We start from the raw sequence: 24,758 nt of genomic DNA on the forward strand, positions 1-24,758 counted from the left end.
CTCACTTGAAAGCGCCATAGAAAGCTGTGAGCAAATATTTGGGATAATTGCTTTGGAAAGATGCTGAAAGAGGGGAAGGAAAGTTCAGGGAAACACGTTACACGCAGAGAGGCATCGTCTTAGAATGGACTCCACAGTACGAGTTCCTATCGCCCTCTAGTGGTAGAACGCTATACGACAGCCTTGTTTGGCACACGGGAAATACTGTACATATATACTGAAAAAAATATATAAATACAATTTTACTGAGTTACAGTTCATAGAAGGAAATCAGTCAATTTAAATATATAAATTAGGCCCTAATCTATGGATTTCACATGACTGGGCAGGGGCGCAGCCATGGGTGGGCAAAGGCCCACCCCTTGGGAGCCAGACTCAGTCAATCAGATTGAGTTTTCACCCTTAAATGATCTTAATTACAAACAAACACTCATCAGTTTCATCAGCTGTCCAGGTAGGCTGGTCTCAAACGATCCAGCAGGTAAAGAAGCCAGACGTGGAAGTCCTGAGCAGGTGTGGTTACACATGGTCTGCGGTTGTGAGGCCGGTTGGAGGTACTGACAAATTCTCTAAAACAACTTTGGAGGTGGCTTATGGTGGACAAACTAACATTACATTTTCTGAAAACAGCTATGGTGGGCATTCCTGCAGTCAGCATGCCAATTGCACACTCCCACAAAACTTGAGACGTCTATGGCAATGTGTTGTGTGACAAAACAACACATTTTAGTGGCCTTTTATTGTCCTGAGCACAAATTACACCTGAGTAATGATCATACTGTTTAATCAGCTTCTTGATATGCCACACCTGTCAGGTGGATGGATTTTCTTGGAAAATGAGAAATGCTCCCTAACAGGGATGTGATATGCCACACCTGTAAGGTGGATGGATTTTCTTGGTAAAGGAGAAATGCTCCCTAACAGGGATGTGACATGCCACACCTGTAAGGTGGATGGATTTTCTTGGTAAAGGAGAAATGCTCCCTAACAGGGATGTGATATGCCACACCTGTAAGGTGGATGGATTTTCTTGGTAAAGGAGAAATGCTCCCTAACAGGGATGTGATATGCCACACCTGTAAGGTGGATGGATTATCTTGGTAAAGGAGAAATGCTCCCTAACAGGGATGTGTGAGCTTTATGTGCACATGGTAAATGTCTGGGATCTTTTATTTCAGCTCAGAAACATAGGACCAACACTTCACATGTTGCGTTTATATTTTTTTTCCGTGTTCATTGTAGTCATTTAGCAGACGCTCTTATGCAGGACGATTTACAGAAGCAATTAGGGTTAAGTGTCTTGCTCAAGGGAACATTGGCAGATTTTCACCTAGTCGGGTGGGGGATTCAAACCAGCGACCTTTTGGTTACTGGCCCAACACTCTGCACCGCTAGGCCACCTGACTAAAGTGGAGAGGAAAAGGGGAAACAAAGATGTTGTGATAAAACAATGAGGATGGAAATCTAGAAATCTTCATTCTGCATATTAGCAAGGATTCTCGATGTGGGGATGACTCAGATAACTCAGCTCGACACTGGTGGCACACTGAACAGTTACATTAATAAACATTAAACTCAACCTCCATTTTGTGCCAAGTGGAAACGGTGTGGAGATGCCAATTAGACAGGCGATGACAGGGTTTAAATGGCTGGATTAGAGATGTGTTTAGCAAAGGTCAGGAAACACACATACACACATACACACACACACACACACACACACACACACACACAGCTAATCCGAGTCAGGAGAAGAACACTTAGTAGAAGCGTCTGTGTCCTGGATGGGTCACTATAACTGAGGTGTCTGTGTACATGGCACAGTTAACTGCTGATGTACAGTATTGCATGGTATGCGTATTACAGGGAGGGCTTTTACGGTGACCGAATTACCGCAATATCGGCCGTCACGAGTCATGACCGCAGTCAAATTCCACGTGACCGTTTAGTCACAGCAACTAGGCTTCTCTAAGCGCTGATGGTCATTAGTAGTCTACCAACCTTGCTAACTGCCTGGTACTCTGCACTCCATTGTCCCTCTAATCAATATTGACTAGATCAAACACGTCATGAGAGCCCATGAGCTCATGTTGCGGAACATTTCCATAGGCTATGCAATTGCGTGAGTAACAGAGTTTTGACAGCTTCTATTAAAAAGAGAATCCCATCAGCTTTCTATAGGCTCGGCCCTACTATATTTATTTCTCAACTTTCCTAATATTAAGCACATTGCTTTGCAACAGGAGTACAGCCTACCTGGCTGGCATGAAAATGCACCACGGGGAAAAGCGTCCTCCATTCGCTATTTACAGTAAGTGCATAGATCACGTCTCTTTTTCCCCTGCCCCAAGACAGGTGCATGTTAAGTCATTCTAAATCAAAACTAATTTCACACATTCTATTCAGAATATGTAAAGACACAATTAAATCAAGAATAGTCTGATGGGTGACAATATTAGCGTGTCACTTGTGAATGATGCCCAGCTTGTGTGCAATAAAAGTAAGGAACAGCACATGCCTATTTGTGTGTGAATTTTTCAAATCATAGTCGCACACCTCATGTATCCTAGCCCATAGGCCTATATGTTTTGATAAGGTTTGTATCACAACTAAAATGGCCAAATAACTAATTAAGCCCAATAATCTGCTTTACAACCAGTGTAGAGCCTAACTGGCATACATTGGTGGCGTGTGAATTTCAAGTTTGAGGAAGATAATTTTCAGCATAAATATGCACCTTTATAATCCTGCATAATCATATTAGAGGTAACTTTTGAGAATGGTGTTCTCTCGCTAGTTTGTTGCATTTTGGAACATTCGCGCTTATAGCCTACTGCCATGTGCGCTTTGCTGCGCTTAAAACGTGAATAAATAGCCTTGTACTTTGGTGGATAGTAGATTGACATAGGCTAGTGCTTTTACTGTTCGTTAGGTTTACTCATCTTGGTGGCTGACGAAAAGTAAATGAGGACAGTTCCTCTAACATTCAATATGCGCCTTGGAATTCGTTAATGAAACTGCACTGTCTAATTTACAGTAGCTATTACAGTGAAAGAATACCATGCCATTGTTTGAGGATAGTGCACAGTTGTGTACTTGATAATGTATCAATAAACCAATTAGGCACATTTGGGCAGACTTTTGAACAGTAATACAACCGTTCATTGGATCAGTCTAAAACATTGTAAATACACTGCTGCCATCTAGTGACCAAATTATAAAATGCACCTAGACTGCAATAAAACATTGTGGCCTTTCTCTTGCATTTCAAAGATTTAAAAAAAATTAAAACATGTTTTTTTCCTTTGTATTATCTTTTACCAGATACGTGTTATATTCTCCTACATTCATTTCACATTTCCACAAACTTCCAAGTGTTTCCTTTCAAATGGTATCAATATGCATATCCTTGCTTCAGGTCCTGAGCTACAGGCAAGTTAGATCTGGGTATGTCATTCTTGGGGAAAACTGAAAAAAGGGTTAGATCATTAAGAAGTTTTTAAGAAGGACGTGCGCAGTTGCGTCCCCCATGTGTAGTCTTCACTTGTAACCAACTTCGGAGGTGATATGCCTGTGAGAAGGACCCGTGACGGGAATTGGCTAATAAGAATTGAGATAGAGAGAGCCATGTGAGTGAGAGGTAAAGAAGGGAGAAGGGAATTATAATTATTATATTCAGCCCAAGGGCACAACTGCCACTGGCTGCAAAAGGCATAGATCTCTTTTAGGGGGCAGTACGACCAGACAAGGTGGATGCCGCCGAGAAATTTGAGGCATTATCAAGTGCTTGTCAAATTGTGAATGAGAGACAGTGTGTGCAGCCTGCTCAAAAAACAAAGCAGAGCTCATGCCTTTCATGCAACTTTTTCCAATCATTAATTGCATCATGCAGCATTACAAAGTATTAAAAATCTAAACATATAGCCCTGTTTGTAACAATTAAAGTTGCATAAATAACTAAATTAGGCCTCCCGAGTGGCACATTGGTCTAAGGCACTGCATCGCAGTGCTTGATGTGTCACTACAGACCCGGGTTCGATCCCAGGCTATTTCACAACCGGCCGGGACCGGGAGTCCCATAGGGCAGCGCACAATTGGCCCAGCGTCGTCCGGGTTAGGGGTGGATTTGGCCGGGGGGAATTTACTTGGCTCATCACGCTCTAGCAACTCCTTGTGGCGGGCCAGGCGCCTGAAGGCTGACTTAGGTCTTCAGTTGAACGACGTTTCCTCCGACACATTGGTGCGGCTGGCTTCCGGGTTAAGCAGGCGGGTGTGAAGGAGTGCGGTTTGGCGGGTCATGTTTTGGAGGATGCATGACTCCACCATCAGAATTGCTGCGATGAGAAATTGGGGAGAAAAATACATCAAAAGTTGCTGCGATGAGACAAGTGCGTAATTGGATATGACGAAATTGGGGAGAAAAATACATCAAAACCATGGAATAACACATATGGAATCATGTAGTAACCAAAAAAGTTATCAAATTAAAAAATATTTTATATTTGAAATTCTTCAAAGTAGCCACCCTTTGCCTTGATGACAGCTTTGCACACTCTTGGCATTCTCTCAGCCAGCTTCATGAGGAATGCTTTTCCAACAGTCTTGAACGAGTTCCCACATATGCTGAGCACTTGGCTGCTTTTCATTTACTCTGCGGTCCAACTCCACCTCAATTGGGTTGAGATAGGGTGATTGTGGACGCCAGGTCATCTGATGCAGCACTCCATCCCTCTCCTTCTTGGTCAAATAGCCCTTACACAGCCATGAGGTGTGTTGGGTCATTGTCCTGTTGAAAAACAAATGATAGTCCTACTAAGCTCAAACCAGATGGGATGGCGTATCGCTGCAGAATGCTGTGGGAGACACGCTGGTTAAGTGTGCCTTGAATTCTAAATACATCACAGACAGTGTCACCAGCAAAGCACCCCCACACCATCACACCTCCATGCTTCACGGTGGGAATCACACATGCGGAGATCTGTTCACCTACTATGCGTCTCACAAAAGACACAGCGGTTGGAACTCAGCGGTTGGACAGATTTCCACTGGTCTAACGTCCGTTTCTTGGCCCAAGCAAGTCTCTTATTATTGGTGTCCTTTAGTAGTGGTTTCTTTGCAGCAATTCGACCATGAAGGCCTGATTCACGCAGTCTCCTCTGAACAGTTGATGTTGAGATGTGTCTGTTACTTGAACTCTGTGAAGCATTTATTTGGGCTGCAATTTCTGAGGCTGGTAACTCTAATGAACTTATCCTCTGTAGCAGAGGTCTTCCTTTCCTGTGACGGTCCTCATGAGACAGTTTCATCATAGCGCTTGGTTTTTGCGACTGCACTTGAACTAACTTTCAAAGTTCTTGAAATTGTCCGCATTGATTGACCTTCGTGTCTTGAAGTAATGATGGACTGTCGTTTCTCTTTGCTTATTTCAGCGGTCCTTGACATAATATGGACTTGGTCGTTTACCAAATAGGGCTGTCTTCTGTATACCCCCCTTACCTTGTCAAAACCCAACTGATTGGCTCAAATGCATTAAGAAGGAAAGAAATTCCACAAATGAACTTTTAACAAGGCTCACCTGTTAATTGAAACACATTCCAGGTGACTACCTAATGAAGCTGGTTGAGAGAATGCCAAGAGCATGCAAAGCTGTCAAGGCAAAGGGTGGCTACTTTGAAGAATCTCAAATATAAAATCTATTTTGATTTGTTTAACACTTTCTTGGTTACTACATGATTCAATATGTTTTATTTCAGAGTTTGTGTCTTCACTATTATTCTACAAAGTAGAAAAGAGTAAAAATAAAGAAAAACCCTTGAATGAGTAGGTGTGTTCAAACTTTTGACTGGAACTGTGTGTGTGTGTATATATACACACACACACACACACACACACACACACACACATATAAGTCTAAATTAAGCATATAGGAGGAACTGTTTCTTTGTTAAACGCTGAACACAGAATAGCTACATGTACGCTCTCCCTCAGATATCGTTTGGAGAAAATATGTTTTATTCAGCTATGTTCAATTGTATTCTTCATACTATAAAATAATGCCACGGAACTCAAAGAAAATCTTGTCTGCTAAATGAACTAGCGTAGCCCACAGCCATATGGCATAGCCAGATCAGGACCTAACATAAGGACAACTCAGAGTATGCTATTCTGTTCTTCTCAAATAGACCACATTTTCCTCATATCATGTTTCTTTAGACCGGTCTAAAATAAATAATGGATTTATTGTGAAGGTGTAGGCTATATTACATGGATTTATTAGATATTTTAAAATGTAGATGTTCCAAAGATCTGCATCAGTGGCTTGTAGGCTATGTGTGGAAGCAAGGAGATGCTAAATGTGTTGATGTTAATTGCTGGTCAATTACCGCGAGCCCGGCAGTTATTTCCTTGACAATCACCAGCCGACAAAATGTAATGACCGCCACAGTCCTAGTCACAGGATGTACCACTCACGTCTTGCCAGGGGACTCCTTCAGCCAGAAGATATCATCACTGGTGATGCCGTGCTCGACTGCTCCAGGGATCTACAACACAGGAAATACAACAGTTCAAGACAACACCTGTCCGTTTGAAATCACACAATTTTTCGTACAGCCTCTGGTAAATGATCAGCTCCGTTGGACAGATGAGGAAGGTTATCTTTGGTCCTTGTTAGTTTGTTATCAACAGACAGTGAGCAGCAGCTTGTGCTACACAACAGAGGGAGGCCTCAGACCCATCGGTTATCCCAAACAGCACCCTGTTCCCCATGTGGTGCACTACATAGTGAAAAGCTAGGGTGCCATTTGGGACGCAGTACCAGACACAGCCTCCCTCCTCCACCCAGAGACAGACATGTTTTACCACCACGCCATCAAAAGGTCCAGATCCACTGTGGTGTTATCAGCAGCTGTCTACTGGGCAAGGACACCATACAAATGGAGACGGGAGAGAGGGAGACGGGGAGAGAGGGAGAAGCAAAGAGGTTAATACTTACATGTGTGGGGTACTTTGGCCGCCCCCCAGTGGCAATCACAATATTCTTAGCAGTCAGCATAATCTGCCAGACAAGGGGGAGAGACATGATAACTTCAATAGGAAAAAATGTAATATGGCAGTGTTGAAATTATACTCCTTACGATTGTGTGAAACAGCAATTCATTTAAAAAAAACTGATACGGTGAACATTTCAAAATGTTGTCATTAACTCCCAGTTTAAATGACTGTTACCTCTTTTCCTGTCCTGGTTAACCCTTTGACCGTGTGCTCGTCCACCAGACTTCCTTTAATGTTCAGATACTTCACTTCCCTGTCGAACACAAACAACATTATGACAGCGCAAACACCACAGGAAGACTCATAGGAGATCTTGTGCAAAGACAGGGTTTGGCTGAGATAGGTAAAGCCTAGATCACTAAAACCTGTTTTCAATGAAACTGGGTATAATAAATATGAGATTTGGTTGCACAATGTATACGTCAGTTGTGAGAGTATGGGAACATACAGGCATGGAAACACCTGTTTAGCCCTGTAGCCATTCAGTCAGAGCACTGAGTACAATTTATTTACTATTTATCCCCGAACCGCTGTAACCTCTGTGTACCAACAGGTCATAACAAAAAAGGGCTGCAAAACACAGGTATGTATGTGTAATATATATATAGATTTTTTTAAACCACTGCTCAAGTCGACAACAGAATCTATGATCTAAAGTGGCTGTAGGTAAGGAGGAGTCACTCACTTGTCCTGAAGCTGGACACGGTGACCCCAGTTGAGGGACCTGACGTGGTTCTGCACGGCCTCTGCCATGGTACTCCTGGAGAAAAACACATGGTATAGGACAGGCATCTGTGATAAGACAAAATAAAACAATGCGCATTTTCACTCAGTGTCCATTATGTGGCAAGCGTTCGTCGTTAAATTAGCTAATAAACTTGGTGGATTGTGAGTGATCTGAAGTGTGTTCTTCAAAGAATATTCCTCAGTTCACAACAACGCCCTATGGTGAGCTGTGTGAGAGTCACCATGCAGTCTTCCCGTGTGGCTCAGTTGGTAGAGCATGGCACTAGTAATGCCAGGGTTATGGGTTCGATTCCCACGGGGGATCAGTATGAAAAATTACCCAAAATGTATACACCCGCTACTGTAAATCGCTCCGGACAATAGCGTCTGAGTGTCTTTCCTGCTAAATGACTAAAAAGTTACAGTTACAAAAATGTATTGAATGTACAACCAAGGTCAATCCCCCATCATGTCTTACTGATACATTACCACTAGATGGAACATAAGGGTCCATTAACCTTAGTGTTGAATGCTTATCAATCCAAAACATTCACCAACATTTAACCAAGTAATGACTATGGGTAAAAAAAAAAGCAGTTAAAAGTTGACACATCTACTCATTCATTTTTTTTTTTTTTTTTACATTGTAGCATAATAGTGAAGACATCAAAACTATGAAATAACACATATGGAATCATGTAGTAACCAACAACAAAAAAAAAGTGTTAAACCAATCAAAATAGATTTTATATTTGAGATTCTTCAAAGTAGCCACCCTTTGCCTTGATTACAGCTTTGCACACTTGGCATTCTCTCAACCAGCTTCATGAGGTAGTCACGTGGAATGCATTTCAATTAACAGGTGAGCCTTGTTAAAAGTTCATTTGTGGAATTTCTTTCCTTCTTAATGCGTTTAGGACAATCAGTTGTGTTGTGACAAGGTAGCGGTGGTATAGAGAAGATAGCCCTATTTAGTAAAAGACTAATCCATATTATGGCAAGAACAGCTCAAATAAGGAAAGAGAAACGGCAGTCCATTACTTTAAGACATGAAGGTCAATCAATGCAGAAAATGTAAATAACTTTGAAAGTTTCCTCAAGTGCAGTCGCAAAAACAATCAAGCTCTATGATGAAACTGGCTCTCATGAGGACCACCACAGAATTACCTCTGCTGCACAGGATAAGTTAATTAGAGTTACCAGCCTCAGAGGACTGTTCAGAGGAGACTGCGTGAATCAGGCCTTCATGGTCGAATTGCTGCAAAGAAACCACTACTAAATAACAGCAATAAGAAGAAGACACTTGCTTAGGCCAAGAAACACGAGCAATGGACATTAGACCGGTGGAAAGCTGTCCTTCGGTCTGTTGAGTCCAAATTTGAGATTTTTGGTTCCAACCGCTGTGTCTTTGTGAGATGCACAGTAGGTGAACAGATGATCTCCGCATGTGTGGTTCCCACCATGAAGCACGGAGGAGCAGGTGTGATGGTGCTTTGCTGGTGACACTAAGTGATTCATTGCGAATTCAAGGCACACTTAACCAGCATGGCTACCACAGCATTCTTCAGCGATACGCCATCCCATCTGGTTTGCGCTTAGTGGGACTATCATTTGTTTTTCAACAGGACAATGACGCAACACACCTCCAGGGTGTGTAAGGGCTATTTGACCAAGAAGGAGATTGATTGAGTGCTGCATCAGATGACCTGGCCTCCACAATCACCCGACCTCAACCCAATTGAGATGGTTTGGGATGAGTTGGACTGCAGAGTGAAGGAAAAGCAGTCAACTAGTGCTCAGCATATGTGTGAACTCCTTCAAGACTGTTGGAAAAGCATTCCAGGTGGAGCTGGTTGAGAGAATGCCAAGAGTGTGCAAAGCTGTCATCAAGGTAAAGGGTGGCTACTTTGAAGAATCTCAAATATAAATTATATTGGTTACTACAAGATTCCATATGTGTTATTTCATAGTTGATGTCTTCACTATTATTCTACAATGTAGTAAAAAAAAAAAAAAAAACCTTGAATGAGTAGGTGTCCAAACTTTTGACTGGAAAAATCAAATCAAATGTTATTAGTCACATGCACCGAATACAACAGGTGTAGACCTTACAGTGAAAAGCTTACTTACGAGCCCCTAACCAACAATGCAGTTTAGAAAAATATGAAAAAGAAATAAAAGTAACAAGTAATTAAAGAGCAGCAGTAAAATAATAGCGAGACTATATACAGGGGGGTACCAGTACAGAGTCAATGTGTGGAGGCACCGGTTAGTTGAGGTAATATGTATATATAGGTAGAGTTATTAAAGTGACTATGCATAGATGATAACAACAGAGTATCAGCGGTGTAAAAGAGGGGGAGGGGCAATGCACACAGTCTGGGTAGCCATTTGATTAGATGTTCAGGAGTCTTATGGCTTGGGGATACTGTATATATTGTCTTATTTATTATATCTAGTGATGGGAATTCAAGAATGTTGCTATTTTGGAAAGCAATAGTTAAGGAAATGTGCATATCCACAGGTTTTCACTGTTCTCGTACTAATGAGATTTACCAGTTATGGGAGATGGGCCCGGGGATTTGCCAGCCATATTTCTGAGCGTCTTTCAGAGCTGTGCCAAGCAGAGCAGCCTGGTGCATGAGCTTCTTGGGAATGCAGCCCACGTTCACACATGTACCACCAATGCCCCACTTAGTACCTGAAAGGGAAGCATGAGATTTTTTGTTTATCTTCTATATTCATGCAGATTGGTCACAACATGCATAGTGTTTCTTTACTCCGAGAGAAGGAGAAATGCGTTCACGGTTCAAGTCAAGCTGAATATGATGGAATGTACAGTCAGTATAACATTTCTCTTACCTTTAACTGACGGCTCCACATAATCTAACACAGCAACTTTCTGTCCTAGCTGAGCCGCTGAAAACAAAGTACATGATGTTTTGGTCAATCGTCACGTTCAGTAAAGCTGCAATTAGACCAGTGGAGGCTGCTGAGGGGAGGACGGCTCATAATAATGGCTGGAACGGAGCGAATGGAACGGCATCAAACACTTAGAAACCATGTGTTTGATACGATTCCATTCCAACCATTACCACGAGCCTGTCCACCCCAATTAAGGTGCCACCAACCTCCTGTGAATTAGACACTATCCCACATACAGAACCTTCACATATAAGGGTCCATTGAGCCAGTCAACCTGGTAACAAACCATCTGGGGTACATGATTGTATACTATCCCCAAGAACAGTGGTTCCCAGTGGTGTAAAGTACTACTTAAGTAGTGTTTTTGTGTATCTGTACTTTACCATTTATATTTGACATAATTTAATGGACTACTGAAAGTTGTAATAGTAGAATGCACAAGGTATAACTTATAAATTGGGTAGTGCATCAGAAGTGTCTCTAGTCATGTCAGTCATTGCAGACAGTAGAGAGCTATTTGTAACTTGTCAAGATCAACTAGCCCATGTCAGCCAACGTTTTTTAGCCCATTGATTTTGTTGCAATGTTTGACTTACTCAAATATATGAACACACAAGACAAATGACCAAATGTATAGAACTGCGGGAAATAAGCTTCAAACCTGCCAAATGTTCTCTCAGCCAACAAGAGGGGTTTGAACAGTTTTTCATTAACAGTGCTTGTGCCCATAGAAATAGGCTTGGGCGCTATGTCCCCCAACGCGGAGTGAAAAAGTTAGTGAACCCCTGCTCAAGAACAGCGACTTCACAAAAGGCAAGTCCCTAGCTCATAACATATTGTAATACTAACGCTGAGATTGAGACACTCACCTTCTTTGGAACAAGCCAGCCCCCCAGAGCCACCACCAATAACGACGAGATCATAGTCAAACGTTCCTGTAACAAACCAAATGCCATTCAATCTCTATTGGACAATGCTGATAGTGATACCATAATAAACACATAACTAAAATGTATGCATGAGGTTACTCATCTAGAAACCAAGCAGACAAGTGCAGAGTGAAGGGCATTTGAAAACAGCACGTTATTCTGCCAAAGACAATGTCGACAAGGAATACTTCACACTGACAGCTTGTTTGGCAGTGACAGGTAGCTTAGCTAACGTTAGCAGGGTCATGTTAGCCACTGTAGTGTAGCAAACAAAAACACTAAACGCTGTGCGATAATCTGTCAGTTTGTCACAAGCTAACTAGTAATATAGCAACAACCTCCCTACCAGTCAAGTTTCTCGTAATTAGTTGAATGCAGTTGGTGCGTTTCCACCGGTGTCTGACTCTACATAAGGCTGCCATGTTGTTCTTACAAAAGGACCTAGGACGGAGTCATAGGTGTCTGGAAATCTGCCTGACCTATTTTACGTATGTGAGGCACACTCACTAACGCAACGTTGTCAAATGTTGCACAGTTGAAATGGCGTTGTAGTGTTGGAAATAGAACATTAGATAAATTGCTACTGTAGTAGCTACGTAATAAATAAGTACATTTGATAGACTAGGTCAGGCTTATACAAGAAATGAAACATTCAGGAGGAGTTTGTGAAATTTGACTTAAAATAGGAATATTTCCATTGTTGGATTCCCAGCAGCAATTGATTTGGTATTAGCATGTTTTTTTTTTATTTATAGATTACGTCAGGTCTCATTTAACCATGCAGACAAGAAAGCTATATAAGAGAATAGTGACAACTTTCTGCAATACAGTCGTGTTGCGGCTTCAGGTAAAATACATGAAGCTGTATATCCTTGCATTTGTGCGGAATACCAAACAAACATACACAGGCAACATGTTCTTTCCAGGCATGGTTTATTGAAAACACACCAAACTTACTCTACAAATCTGTATTTTTCCCATTATTTAAACAAGCATAACACTTGCCTCTGGATATTAGTAAAATTAACATAATACATTATGTCACTGTGGCATCGCTCTGATAGCTACGAAAGCAATAACAACTTACTCTATGAAATCAAACAATTTTTTATGTCTCCATCTTTTAAAAGTTTATAATTCAATGTAACACAAGGCAAATATCCACCAACAGTCTAGACTACACTGAGGACAGAGTGGGTGAATGTGTGAGTGTGTGGAATGAGGGGGAAGGGAGAGATGGATAGGGAGCCTGACAAAGAAGAGAGAAGGAAAGAGGTAAACAGAGAAAGGGATGAGGGCGGAGGACAGAGGGAGGATAAAGCATGATATAAAACACATTTTCTTTATCTACCATGGAAAAGGTTAAGGCACATGATAGTTACAAACACATTTGCTACTGATACAGTTACTTTATTTTGAAGAGTTTGAATCAGTGATATCTACACAGGTAGGTCTTGCCCCTTTGATTCAATTTCTGCCCCATTTTCTTGCATTTCTTTCACAGCATCTTGTTTAGTAAATGTACAATTCGATATACATCCACAAACAAGCTCCTGGAATACTTTCATATGTATATAAATACAACGCCAGGTCCTTTGGTTGTGTACTGCAAAATGCAGTCAGGAATAGACAGTCAGAGATGAATAATCCAATGAAAAGCACAGTTCTGAGGACGTATGTCGACATGGAGAACGTTTACATTATTACATTACTTTTCTCTGTAATCAAAAGGTAATACATGTACATTTTAATCTTTATTTTATCACAAGTCTTTGTAAACACAGTGTAAAATATGCAAGCTTTATAAATCACATCACAAAGAAAATCAGACGCAGGCACATGCCATTCGCCTATAGCCGACGCATGAGTTAAGCTGTTCTGTAGTGGAGGTCCCCCTCACTAGTCCCAGAATTGGGAGAGAGAAGGTTCATAGTGCAATGTCCACTTGGAGATGGAGAAAGACGAATCACAACACCACCACTAAATCTTTACCCACGTGCAGTTTAGCTTGTCTTTTGTCCCTTTAAAAGACAACGGCGTAATCTTCTACTACATTTCAACTGCCTCTAGAGAGAACAAAAAATATAATAATCAGACTTTGTACAATGTGATGCCAATTCTGCCTTGAACCACATGAAACTGCTCTCCTCTGTTCTCTCCGGATGTGAATTACTTGAATATCCAATTACACCACAAAAACTGGCACTTAAAGAATATATAAACATCTGTACATTTGCTCATGCTTGTTTCAAATAGTTCTTTAAAGATGCATTGGCAAAATCAAAGCACGTTTTTAGGTTATCAGCGACTATATAATTGCAGTGTGAAATGAAATGGAATTCTAGCACTGCTGTCTATCCCTGCTGCTGCATCCACCCATCCTTCTCTTGAGTGACCCCTGCTGAACTATCCACTTCCCCTTTCTCTTTTTCCCCCCCTAATCTCCTACAAAGATTTGGAGACCAGGTCATCAGTCCATCACACCTTTAAAAAGAAAGCTGAAGATAAATGTCTTCTTTTTTCAATCTTGATAGTACAAAATATAAATATGTAATTAACATGACTCTACAGATTTGATACACACCTAAATGATGTAGTTATTTCTGTTTACAAACATGGTGATCCTTTATCCAATGAATGTGCTTCCGAAACGACCTGTTATGAGTACACAATTAAGTTTCTTTTTTTTTTTTTTTTTTGACCCTAATATACATTTATAAAACCAACAAAAATACAAAACATTTTAAGGTTCTACCCTTTGACAACAGGAGCGTGTACACTGAATAAAAATATAAACACAACATGTAAAGTGCTGGCCCATATGTCATGAGTTGAAATAAAAGATTCCAGAAACATTCCATAGGCACAAAAATATTATTTCTGGCAAATGTTTTGCAAAAATGTGTTTACATCCCTGTAAGTGAGCAGTTTATCCTTTGTCAAGATAATCTATCCACCTTACAGGTGTAGCATATTGAGAAGCTGATTAAACAGCATGATCATTACACAAGTGCACCTTGTGCTGGGGACAATAAAAGGCCACTCTAAAATGTGCAATTTTGTCACACAACGTCACAGGTGTCTTTAGTTTTTAGGGAGCGTGCACATGCTGACTGCAGGAATGTCCACCAGAGCTGTTTCCAGATAATTTAATGTTAATTTCTCTACCATAAGCCAATGTCGTTTTAGAGAATTTGGCAGTACGTCCAGCCGGCCTCACAACCGCAGACCACGTGTAACCACACCAGCCCAGGACCTCTACATCCAGCTTCTTCAGAAGAGGGGGGGTATTTATGTCTGTAATAAAGCACTTTTGTAGGGAAAAACTAATTCTGATTGACTGGGCCTGGCTCTACAGTGGGTGGACCTGGCCCCCCAAGGGTGAGCCTATGCCCTCCCAGGCCCACCCATGGCTGCACCGCTGCGCAGTCATGTGAAATCCATAGATTAGGGCCTAATTAATTTATTTCAATTGACTGATTTCCATATGTGAACTGTAACTCAGCAAAATCTTTAAAATCCTTGAATGTTTTGTTTATATTTTTGTTCAGTGTACTTCACATAATCCTCTCCCTTCATAAACGCAATCCATTTATAAACAAAATGTCTTATATCCTATTCAACTTTATTACATATCAATGGCAAACAGCAACCAACCGAGTAAATCATATACCTTCAGCAAACAACCAAGACTGTATCGATTCAGAAAATATATTTTCATTTTGTTTTACTCAACAGCCATAAGTAACCCAACCAAATGTACATGTAATTTCACTTCCCTAACTCCAATCAACACTTGCAGGTGTGTGAAATTCTTGTGGGTTTATGAACTGAATCAGCACCCAGTCAGTCCCCTACGCGTTGCACAGCAATGATCCTAGTGCACTTAAAGAAACACAGTGAACCACTGTATGCCAAATGTGTTTGAGAGCCTTCGCGTTTGAAAAGCGTATGTGTGGAGTCTGCTACAGCTCCTTTAAGCGACGCTCAAACATCAAGTCCCCAACTTAAAACCACACCAACATTCATCTGCCATTACCACACCAGTCCACACTTCTTCAAACTAAAATGAAAAAGACAGACCAGCAAAAGAAAAAAAACAATATTACAAACAAATACAATTTACAGTGCCTTGAGGAAAGACAAACTAACAAAAATAAAATTGAAACAATAAGCTAAATTGTTACATGGAAATAAACAATTGGAAGCAAACTTCATTTTTACATGAAAATTAAAGTTAATTTTCTCTTCCCCTTTCCCTCCACCTTTGCAAGCAGTAGAATCAACAAACATAATGTTCTCTCTCCTGCCTCACACCACCAGCAGCCATCCTTAGAGCTTTAGAATACTTGTATCTCTAGGAGGATAACTGCCTCCATTCTTCCATCCTGACAGTCAGAGTCCTCATGTTCATGTACACTATGTTTGTCCATCCAGTGGGAATGTAGGTATGAGTAATAGTAGAAGTAGTCATTTTTTGATTTTCTGTTCTATACATTTCATTTGCTGATTCAAAAAGCATGAAACATTGGCTGATGGATGATCATTTTTGTTGTTTTGTTTCTCTCTTTCATTTACAAAGTCTATCTGCTGACGAGTCAACATCAAAATAAGCTCCATGTGTTATGGCAGTGATGACATGGGAGATCCTCATCTAGTTGAGATGTTGCGCTGTTGTTATTTAAGCCTAGAACACAGAAAAAAAACAGAGAGAGAGGGGGGGGACACTGGTGATTATGTAGGACCTGAACTCCTATGTAGAGCAGGGGACGCGTCCCAAAAGGCACCCTACTTAGTGCATTACTTTTGATCAGAGCCAAATGGGCCCTGGTCAATAATAGGGCACTTATAAAAGGAATAGGGTGCTATGGGACACAGGCCAGGTTTTATAAGCAGTTGAATAATCAAGCTTTTACAGTAAGTCAGAGGGCACAGCGATCAAGTGGTATTACAGTAATTCAAAAATCACAATACTAAAATACATAAATCAATATTCCGACATGCTTGAGAGATGTCAAATCCAATGAAAAATGAAGACAGAAGACTGCGAGAGAGATGTTCGGATGACATGTTTGAAAGGCAGCTGCAAAAAGACAGCTTGGTTAACACACAAATGAAGTGTTGACAAGCTGAATGCACCGACCTGTCTGTTTAAACTACCTGCACACAGCTCTGACACCCATGCATACCCCACAAAACACACCACCAGAGGTCTCTTCACAATCCACACACATGTACATTGTGATATTGTTGTATGGTGGTATTATACATTCTGGATTGTAGATATGTAGTGCTTAATAATGTTGTGATGTACTGTTTTATCTTTTGTTTTACGTGTGATGTAAGTGCCTTAATGTGTTTGGACCCCAGGAAGAGAAGCTGCTGCCTTGGAAGCAGCAAACGGGGATCCCTAATAAATACAATAGTGAAGTAGGCCTTCCGTATGATTATCCTGTCTTATATGATTGACTCAATGTCCATTCTAAGCATGTCATTGTTAGATTAGATACGTTTTTTTGTTCATTAGCATTGACTTGACAAGATCATGTGATGATCAAAATATTTTTAAAAGCGGTATTAAATAAACAATTGTGCTGATAATCATTTTGCTTTTCAGACATGAGGAGTCAATCAAAGCTGTATAACTGTATAACTACATTTCACCTAGGAGGATGAGAGCGATGGGAGAGCAATGAGAGAATATTGAGGCTAACAGCAATGACAGACAGACACAGCCCTTTGCCTCCAAAGAGCTGTTGATGATCAGCCACCTACCACAGCTTCTCACCCACAGCAGAAACACTCAGCGATAAGTGATGGGACAGGAGGACAAATATGAGCGAGTGATGAGAGGATCCTGTATAATGAGCTGTAACGAAGCGAACCCAGAGCAGCTAGCCTAGCACATACGGTCATACAGCCAAGCCAGAGAACCTCAGAGTAGCTAGCCTGGAAAAGCACAGGCAGTCTACACATAGACTGGCTCCTCTGGCTTGGCTATGTTCATCCAGGTATCCATTATTTATCTGGAGGAACTCTCTGTCCCAGGGAACAGTGTGTGTCATGAACGTAGATAGGGAGAGGGATACACTGTGTTCATCCTAAAGCTATTCATTAGAGCGGAGCGTGTGTGATCCACGTAAAGTCTATAGAGTTATTCCCTTTCATCATTTAGAACAAACCTCATTTCATGTGAATTAGTCAAGGGAAACGGTACATATTTCAACAGATGGATGTGCATCAAACAGGTGCTTCAAAACTGTGAAAATTAGGTTTGGTGTCATAAGCCAATTACTCTGGGTCAACCATAAACAAACATACAAACCAGCAGTGAAGTGTGTGAGGGCTAAAACAGAAAGGCGGTGGAGCAAACAAAACGGAGACTAACAATCCAAAAAGTGGAAAAACAAACGTTTGTAAGACCTACCATGCATGCATTTAGACCCAGGAGTCAACAGGCTGAGGTTTAACGTCACAAGCATCCACCAGATTGACTGCAGGCCTGTTACTCCTGACATAGTGTTTCGTATTTGTGTCATTCTGCAGCAACGGGAGAAGGGGTTAACAGCAAATCAAAGAGGTCAATAAATATAGTCTTTACAGAGGAGTGGAATGCCAGGGTTAGTTCCTTAGCATAAAGGAAGCTTTTAGAGTCCGAAAAAGGCGATTAAAAACAAGAAACCAAATTATGCATGCAAACAGAGGGGGACAAAGCAGTTCAAACAGCAGTTGCATTTTGGGTAGCAGGCTTCTGGAGGTGTAGAAAGCAGGGTTGAGCAGTTTTGGTTATTTCTGTGCTTAAGTCAATTCAAAACAAGGGGGGTGGGGGCTGTAGGCATCAGAGGACATATCTGCCATCTCCAGTCCTGTCTGACAGCTAATTTTCTTCTGGAGGTTTTGTAGGACTTAAGAAGCATACTGTATGTTGAGAAGCATGTGTGTCTCCAGGCTACATAGCTGCCAGTTACACACTAAGCACTTATTTATGTCATCTTCAGACCAAAAAACAGCTGCGGTCGGATCTCTGAACTTGAAGTTCAGAGCTGGGAAGGTTACTTTCTAAATGTAACATGTCCAAAATTGTAATCAGTAATGTAATTTTTGGATTACTTTCCCCTTAAGAGGCATTAGAAGACAAAAAGGATCCATCAAACACATTTGGTGTGTCATCATAGTGGTCTCGCTCAGGTGGAACAAACGTAAACTTGAGCCTTTTTTCCAATGCTGAATTGAATGTCATTGAGAAAACAGAAAAGTGTCAATGTATTTTTTTCAGCAAATATCAGTTCTAAATTTAAAAGTAATCCAATAACTAATCATCTAGCTTTTTAGTATCTAATCTGATTACAATACATTAGCTGGTAACAGTGGCGGATTTAGGTATAGGCGGCATCTAGCCGGGGGCGGCACGGGGCGCCCGCACAAAAATAATCAGAATGGTGACATTTGCGCGATCGGTTTTCTATCACTCATTTACATGTCACCATGTGGGACTGTGGGTCAATTAACCTTGTTGGAGTGGGCTCCCTGATTCTAGTTTGTGAGCAAGGCAGGCTACTGCCTGGGAAAGTCTCCCACTCAGAAGTACGAGATGGGGGGGGGGTTGACCTCAGGTCTCCCTACTGGAAGCCCGAGGCAGGGGGAGAGGGGGAATCTATCAAATAGCGCACCTCTAACTTTGTACAGTACTAATGCAATTAGTAAAATCAGTCAAACTACGAAATGCTACCAACTAAACCACAATTCATTCATAATACTGTGAATATATAGTTTCACAGACATGTTGTTGCATTTTATTTCTGGTTTGTGTGAAATGGTTAAGAACAATATAAAACCAGTCTGCACACCACCAAGGTGAACTGGTTTAGTCTTGACTCTTGGTTGACAGTGTTGGGGGATGGGTAATGTATTGATGCTCGAGTGACAAATCAACACAAATTTGTTTCCATTTGTCTTTGTTACTTCTTTTTGATATTTATAAGTCTTATTTTTGTATATATATTTTTATATTTATATAGTGTTAAATGTTATGATTATTTATTTGTGTTGTTCCAATTCAAATTACAGTTAGTGCAGAATGAAGAGGGAGTTCGCCCAGGGAGCCATACAAGCTAGAACCGCCACTGGCTGGTAATGTAACTAATTACAGTTAAAAGGTTTTTTGTAATCATATTACATGCAACTGATTACATGTAATCAGTTATTCCCCAACCCTGTTTTGAGTCCTATATTTATAATCATCTCAAGAAGCAACTGGGGGGGACTATAGAGGACTGCAAAATGTGTAAACATCTCTTTTCCCATGCTACTAGTCTGACCTCATGGTAACTCTATTCATTAAGTCTAGCTGTGTTAGCATGTTTGACCCATCGAACCACCTCTAGTTCTTCACTACCAGATATTCCTGGGAGTCTCTCTCTCTCTAGATGGAGGAGCAGGACTTAACCAGTCCCACATTAATTACTTTCACAATCACAAAGCTTACGCTCAATTATCTGCTGCTTTGCTCTCAGATCTGCTGTCTGCATCCAGTAAATTGGACTGCTAGATGAGTGGCACCCGGCTCGACAGACGACAACATCAGCTGCTGCTTAACTCCTTCCTTAGAAATAGCCTGGCATGGGCATTTGGGCACTAAGAGAGACGGGTTTAGGCTATCTTAACAGGAACGAAGCATCGCGACTTGTGTGCTTTAATAGCCTGATCCACTAGTCAGTGTAGCTGTAGATGGGCCGTAACAGGTGGGTCTAGACCAGAAGTACCTTCAATGGCTCCCGTTCTGTCAGGTCCACTGACCCGTCTCCACTACTCTTGTACTTGCAGTCCTTGTCTCTCTGGTCGATGGTGGAGTAGCCATCTAATATGAGAGAGCGAGAGAGAAGATCACAGAAGGATATCACGTAAATGCATGGATGGAAACTACAGTAGCCTAGCTGCATGCAGCCTTCCAGGACTGGAGTGGCGCACATCAGACGTAGAGGAAGAACTCATTAGTTAGAGAGGAAACAAGACAATTGTTTGCATTTTCATTGAAAAGAGGAGCACTGAGGAGAACATTTAAAATCAGAAAATTGCCCACACTTCCTGTTGCCGTCTGTTCTACTGAATTAACGCCCATCCTTATACCAACATCTTGTTAAGAGAGGGGTCTTGCATACAGCATCATAAGTAAAACAGTACTGCACTGCATTGTCTACTGTTACAGCATCCTAACAATTAATAACTTTGTTCATTCCAAATATTGCAAAAAATTTACCCTACAAACTTTTTTTGAATTTCCATTTTGGCATTGGTGTTGTTGGGGGTTCTAGAACTGTCAGTAGTCCCTAGAGATCAGAACATTCCATCTGGGACTACTAGTGCTCCTCGTCGGCGATTGAGGTCATGCAAACTCAGTCTTACCTGGACCAAGCTCGTCCATAGGTATCATATCACCACTTCCATTTTTCTTGGTGCCTGAAAAGCATTTATATGCCGTTTTTATCATGAGCGCCACACACACAATTGGTTTGATTCACGAGCCAGTGTTGCTTTCAGGCCAATGGTCCTCAGTCACTGTCTGCTGATACACTTAACCAGTAACGCAGACAGGCGGAGAATGGGTGTGAATGACAACCGCACTTCATGTGTTTGCATGGTTGCAAAAAAAGTCACAAGGCCAGAAGACAAAAGTGCTGTCATGCCCTCGACTCCTCTGTCAATGAGATGTTTAGTGTATTAGGCTGCTACAGTACCTCCCTTTATGTCAGGGTTGGGTAATCATTTTATCTCGAGGGCCACATTGGGATTTCAGATTCAGGCCAGAAAAATTAGTTATTTGAAAACCTATAGGTCCATTATAATTCCTTCATAGTTTTGATCTACTTTTAGACGTTCAAGAGTGGTCTAGAGTGTTTATTTAACCCCCCCCCCAAAAAAATTATATTATTCCTGTGGGCCGGCTTGACCCCCTGCTCTATGTAACTTCATATCCTACTCTACATGCTTGGATTTGCATTGGGAACACACTATTGGATTAGATAAATCTACCCATGATGCATCATTCTCCAGACCACACCATCCCAATTGTACTGACGATAGCACATGAAGATCAAACAACGCAGCAGAACAATGAGGGCGAAAGGTTTCAAGCACAGCACTCCTAAAGTGCGTTTTATGGCTATGAGTGAGGACACACAAAACAAAGTCCAAATAGAGCCATCCTCCTCAGCACTCATTCTGATGCAGACAGACACCAGCGCTTTCCTCCATAGATACAGAGCAGTTATATTATCTATGGTTTCCTCACTCAGTTCACCACAGTAGGCCAGGCCCGGAGGATCCCCAGTCTCGCCTGCCGTCACAGACTGACCTTGGTTCTTCTCCATCAGGGGTAGGGTAGTGTCGTCGTAGCCTGGCTTGCCGTTCTTGGCTGCTTTAGGGGCGCCGCTCGCTGTAGGCTGAGAGGGAGAGAGTAGGGACATATGAGTGTACTTATTGTGGATGCGTGTGAATGTGTGTGTGCATGTGCGCGCGCACGTTCTTCTACACAGCCGTGTACCTGGAAGTGGCTCTTGTTCCATCCTTCCTTGGTCAGGGCGTTTCTCAGGTCCTTGTAGCTCCACACCGTCTGCAGCACGTGGGAGGCAGCCTTGTTCTCACGTGGTGATTGGCTGAGCGAGACAAGGGGGAAAGCAGGGTCACGTTCATTAGTGTAGACCGTAGCAAAACATTTTGCAGTGGAAAATGTTTTTTGCAACAAAAACGTGTTTATTGGACAAGTTCCGGTAGTGTAGTGAATACAACCCAGAACGTTGGACACAACCACTGCCAGCAGCTAGTGGAGGCTGGAGGCGAATGCAATCAATCTCACATTCAAAGCCATCATCCATCTATTCCCACTGATGGCCCCAGGAGCTTGCTTTAAATTCACACCCCAATGGCCGCACACATTTCCTTTCATTCAATTAATTAAGTACTCCTTAGCCCTTAGTGTTAATTACATGGGGGGGGGGTTCTCCATCACTTCAAAGTCAATCTCATGGGTTTAGCGAAAACACATTTATTTGGTATTGTTGGAGACTATTTGACTTGAGCCCGTTTTAGTCCATTAATAATTGGATAATTAGCCTAGCAGCAGTAATTGTCATGTTATTGGTTCGATGGAATAATCTAACGTGCATTGTATTTGGGCAGAGGGAAAGTACAAAGGGGGCGTGTCTCTGAAAGGCCAGAATGACTCCATGAGGGATGAAGAGGAGCCATGAGTCTGGAGTACCAGCTGATAGACCCTCGTGACTGGTCCAGAACACCGGCATACATCTTTACTCTTTTATATCACTACATACTTAGTATGAATATATCGCTTTTATATATTCTTAAAGATTGAATGTAGTGTTAGGTTTAAGCTTTTTGCGTGTGAAAAGTGTAATTATTTAGTGGACTGCAGTAAGACTATTAGGAATGTGTACTCCCAATAACTCAAGGCCTCTCCTGACTGTTAAGAAGTCCTGTGAAAAGGCATGGAGGGGCACAACGTTTCCCCCAACATGACAAACAGACTTACTTCCTGCCCAGCAACAGAGACTGATTGTTCATCCTAGATATAGGAGGGCCTAATTGGAAGGTATAAATATATGTGCTTGTGTGACCTGTATGGTGTGCTATGCAGCTGTGGTAAATAAATATAGTTTGAGCTTCCTTTGGTGCCAGAATGGATTTGTACCAGAACTTTGAACCCGACGGTGTTCAATAAAGTGCAGGTGTAAAATCCCCATTGGAAACTAATCTTAATTAAATCATCAATAGGTTGTGGAATGAGACATTATCATCTCCCGCTGACTTGATCAAGTAGATCAGATCAGTCAATGGAAAATAAGGACAGTGATATGAAATAAAGTGGAAACTGGGGAATCATTCAAGCATCTCTTGAATTCCTAGTCATAGTACTTAGTATTCCGGTGAAGTGCACCATAGTAGGTTTCCTGGAAACCAGACACTACACGATACAGGCTTTATCTATTCAATCTAAGTAATGTTCTACAGATCGAAATGATATGACAAGGAATCCAGCTTATAGCACTTTATATTATTAAAAAGGCCATTAACACCCATCCTAGAGAGGACGTGAAAAGGCACAGGGTCATTACATTGTATGTGGCCAGCAGCAGACAATCCTGGTCCTTGAGTGATTGCAGAATACACTGTATATCATGGATATGATTAATGTGACGATATTATTCATTGCATTTAAAGTCAAAATAATTTAAAAGTATGGACACTTCTCTCATGGGGAGGGAGGCCCGTGGCACATGTAGTCATTAATGTACATACTGTACTTGCAAATGGGTATAGTACAGCTAATGTGAAAACCATGCAATTGTTTGACTGCTTTGTGCTCTGTTGTACTATGTTGTAAATCAAATCTCAATCAAAGTTTATTGGTTGTGTACACCTGCAAATCTGTGTACGCAACCAATCGACTTTGATTTCATTAGCAGGTGCAGCGAAATGCTTATGTTACTAGCTCCAACAGTGCAGTCGAATGTCTAGCAAATACAAACACACAAATAATACAAAAACAAGAAGTCAAGAAATGTATTGTATTGGTCTGTACTGTGCCATCATCCTACCTTGTCTTGTTGATGGCCACCAGTTTCTCGACGGCCTGGGCCTGGATGAGGGAGCGTGCGTTCTCGGAGCTGTCCGTCACGATCTCGTGGATGGTGTTGAGGATGGCCACCACTGTGTCTTCCTCCAGGTTCTTGGCTGGCCGCTGCTGACCGCTGGGCAGGTTACTCACCAGATCCCTCATGGCATAGCTCCCTACAGGGCAGGGGTCAAAAGGCAGGGTGCAGAGGGCACCGTCAGATGGCAGTAGAACGGTAACAGGTGTGTCAACATGTATCTTGTATGGTTACATAGTGTAGTGATGCATAATAGCATTGTACAAAATGTTCGATATCGAGCAATTCAAATTTGGACTAATCTACAATCATTCTTATCTACAATAAGTATATTACACATTTCTATTCAGCGAAAGACATACACAGGTTCAACAATCATATTATTTTCCTCATTAACAGCTATCTAGTCTCAACACACTCCGAAGTGTTTTATCCCAATGTTGTTCTGTTTGCCCTACAG

At 41.6% G+C, this 24,758-nt stretch overlaps 2 protein-coding genes and 1 non-coding gene across 8 annotated transcripts in view; 1 reads left to right on the top strand and 2 right to left on the bottom strand.

The window, feature by feature from the left end:
• The window catches only part of txnrd2.2 (thioredoxin reductase 2, tandem duplicate 2), a 29,222-nt gene extending 17,127 nt beyond the window's left edge, over positions 1–12,095 (bottom strand). Inside the window, exons 1-8 of the mRNA XM_029716648.1 lie at positions 11,980–12,095; positions 11,574–11,639; positions 10,642–10,698; positions 10,336–10,480; positions 7,739–7,813; positions 7,228–7,306; positions 6,995–7,057; positions 6,472–6,542 (exon numbers count right to left, since the gene is read on the bottom strand). Of these exons, the coding sequence (XP_029572508.1) occupies positions 6,472–6,542; positions 6,995–7,057; positions 7,228–7,306; positions 7,739–7,813; positions 10,336–10,480; positions 10,642–10,698; positions 11,574–11,639; positions 11,980–12,055 (632 nt within the window). The 5' untranslated portion in view covers positions 12,056–12,095. The remainder of the gene's footprint in view (positions 1–6,471; positions 6,543–6,994; positions 7,058–7,227; positions 7,307–7,738; positions 7,814–10,335; positions 10,481–10,641; positions 10,699–11,573; positions 11,640–11,979) is intronic.
• Positions 8,032–8,103, top strand: trnat-agu (transfer RNA threonine (anticodon AGU)). The gene has a single exon. It is a non-coding gene; the product is annotated as a tRNA-Thr (tRNA).
• Positions 12,096–15,207: 3,112 nt separating the features above from the next.
• Positions 15,208–24,758, bottom strand: part of LOC115164308 (armadillo repeat protein deleted in velo-cardio-facial syndrome) — a 242,154-nt gene continuing 232,603 nt past the window's right edge. For all 6 annotated transcript variants that reach the window (XM_029716653.1, XM_029716651.1, XM_029716649.1 and 3 more), the window contains 7 exons: positions 24,245–24,437; positions 22,174–22,285; positions 21,922–22,072; positions 21,036–21,089; positions 20,396–20,490; positions 18,061–18,173; positions 15,208–16,320 (listed from right to left, as the gene is read on the bottom strand). In XM_029716653.1, the coding sequence (XP_029572513.1) occupies positions 18,072–18,173; positions 20,396–20,490; positions 21,036–21,089; positions 21,922–22,072; positions 22,174–22,285; positions 24,245–24,437 (707 nt within the window). In that variant the 3' untranslated portion in view covers positions 15,208–16,320; positions 18,061–18,071. The remainder of the gene's footprint in view (positions 16,321–18,060; positions 18,174–20,395; positions 20,491–21,035; positions 21,090–21,921; positions 22,073–22,173; positions 22,286–24,244; positions 24,438–24,758) is intronic.

The sequence above is a fragment of the Salmo trutta genome, chromosome 27 (assembly GCF_901001165.1).
Source record: "Salmo trutta chromosome 27, fSalTru1.1, whole genome shotgun sequence".
Classification (NCBI taxonomy): domain Eukaryota; kingdom Metazoa; phylum Chordata; class Actinopteri; order Salmoniformes; family Salmonidae; genus Salmo; species Salmo trutta.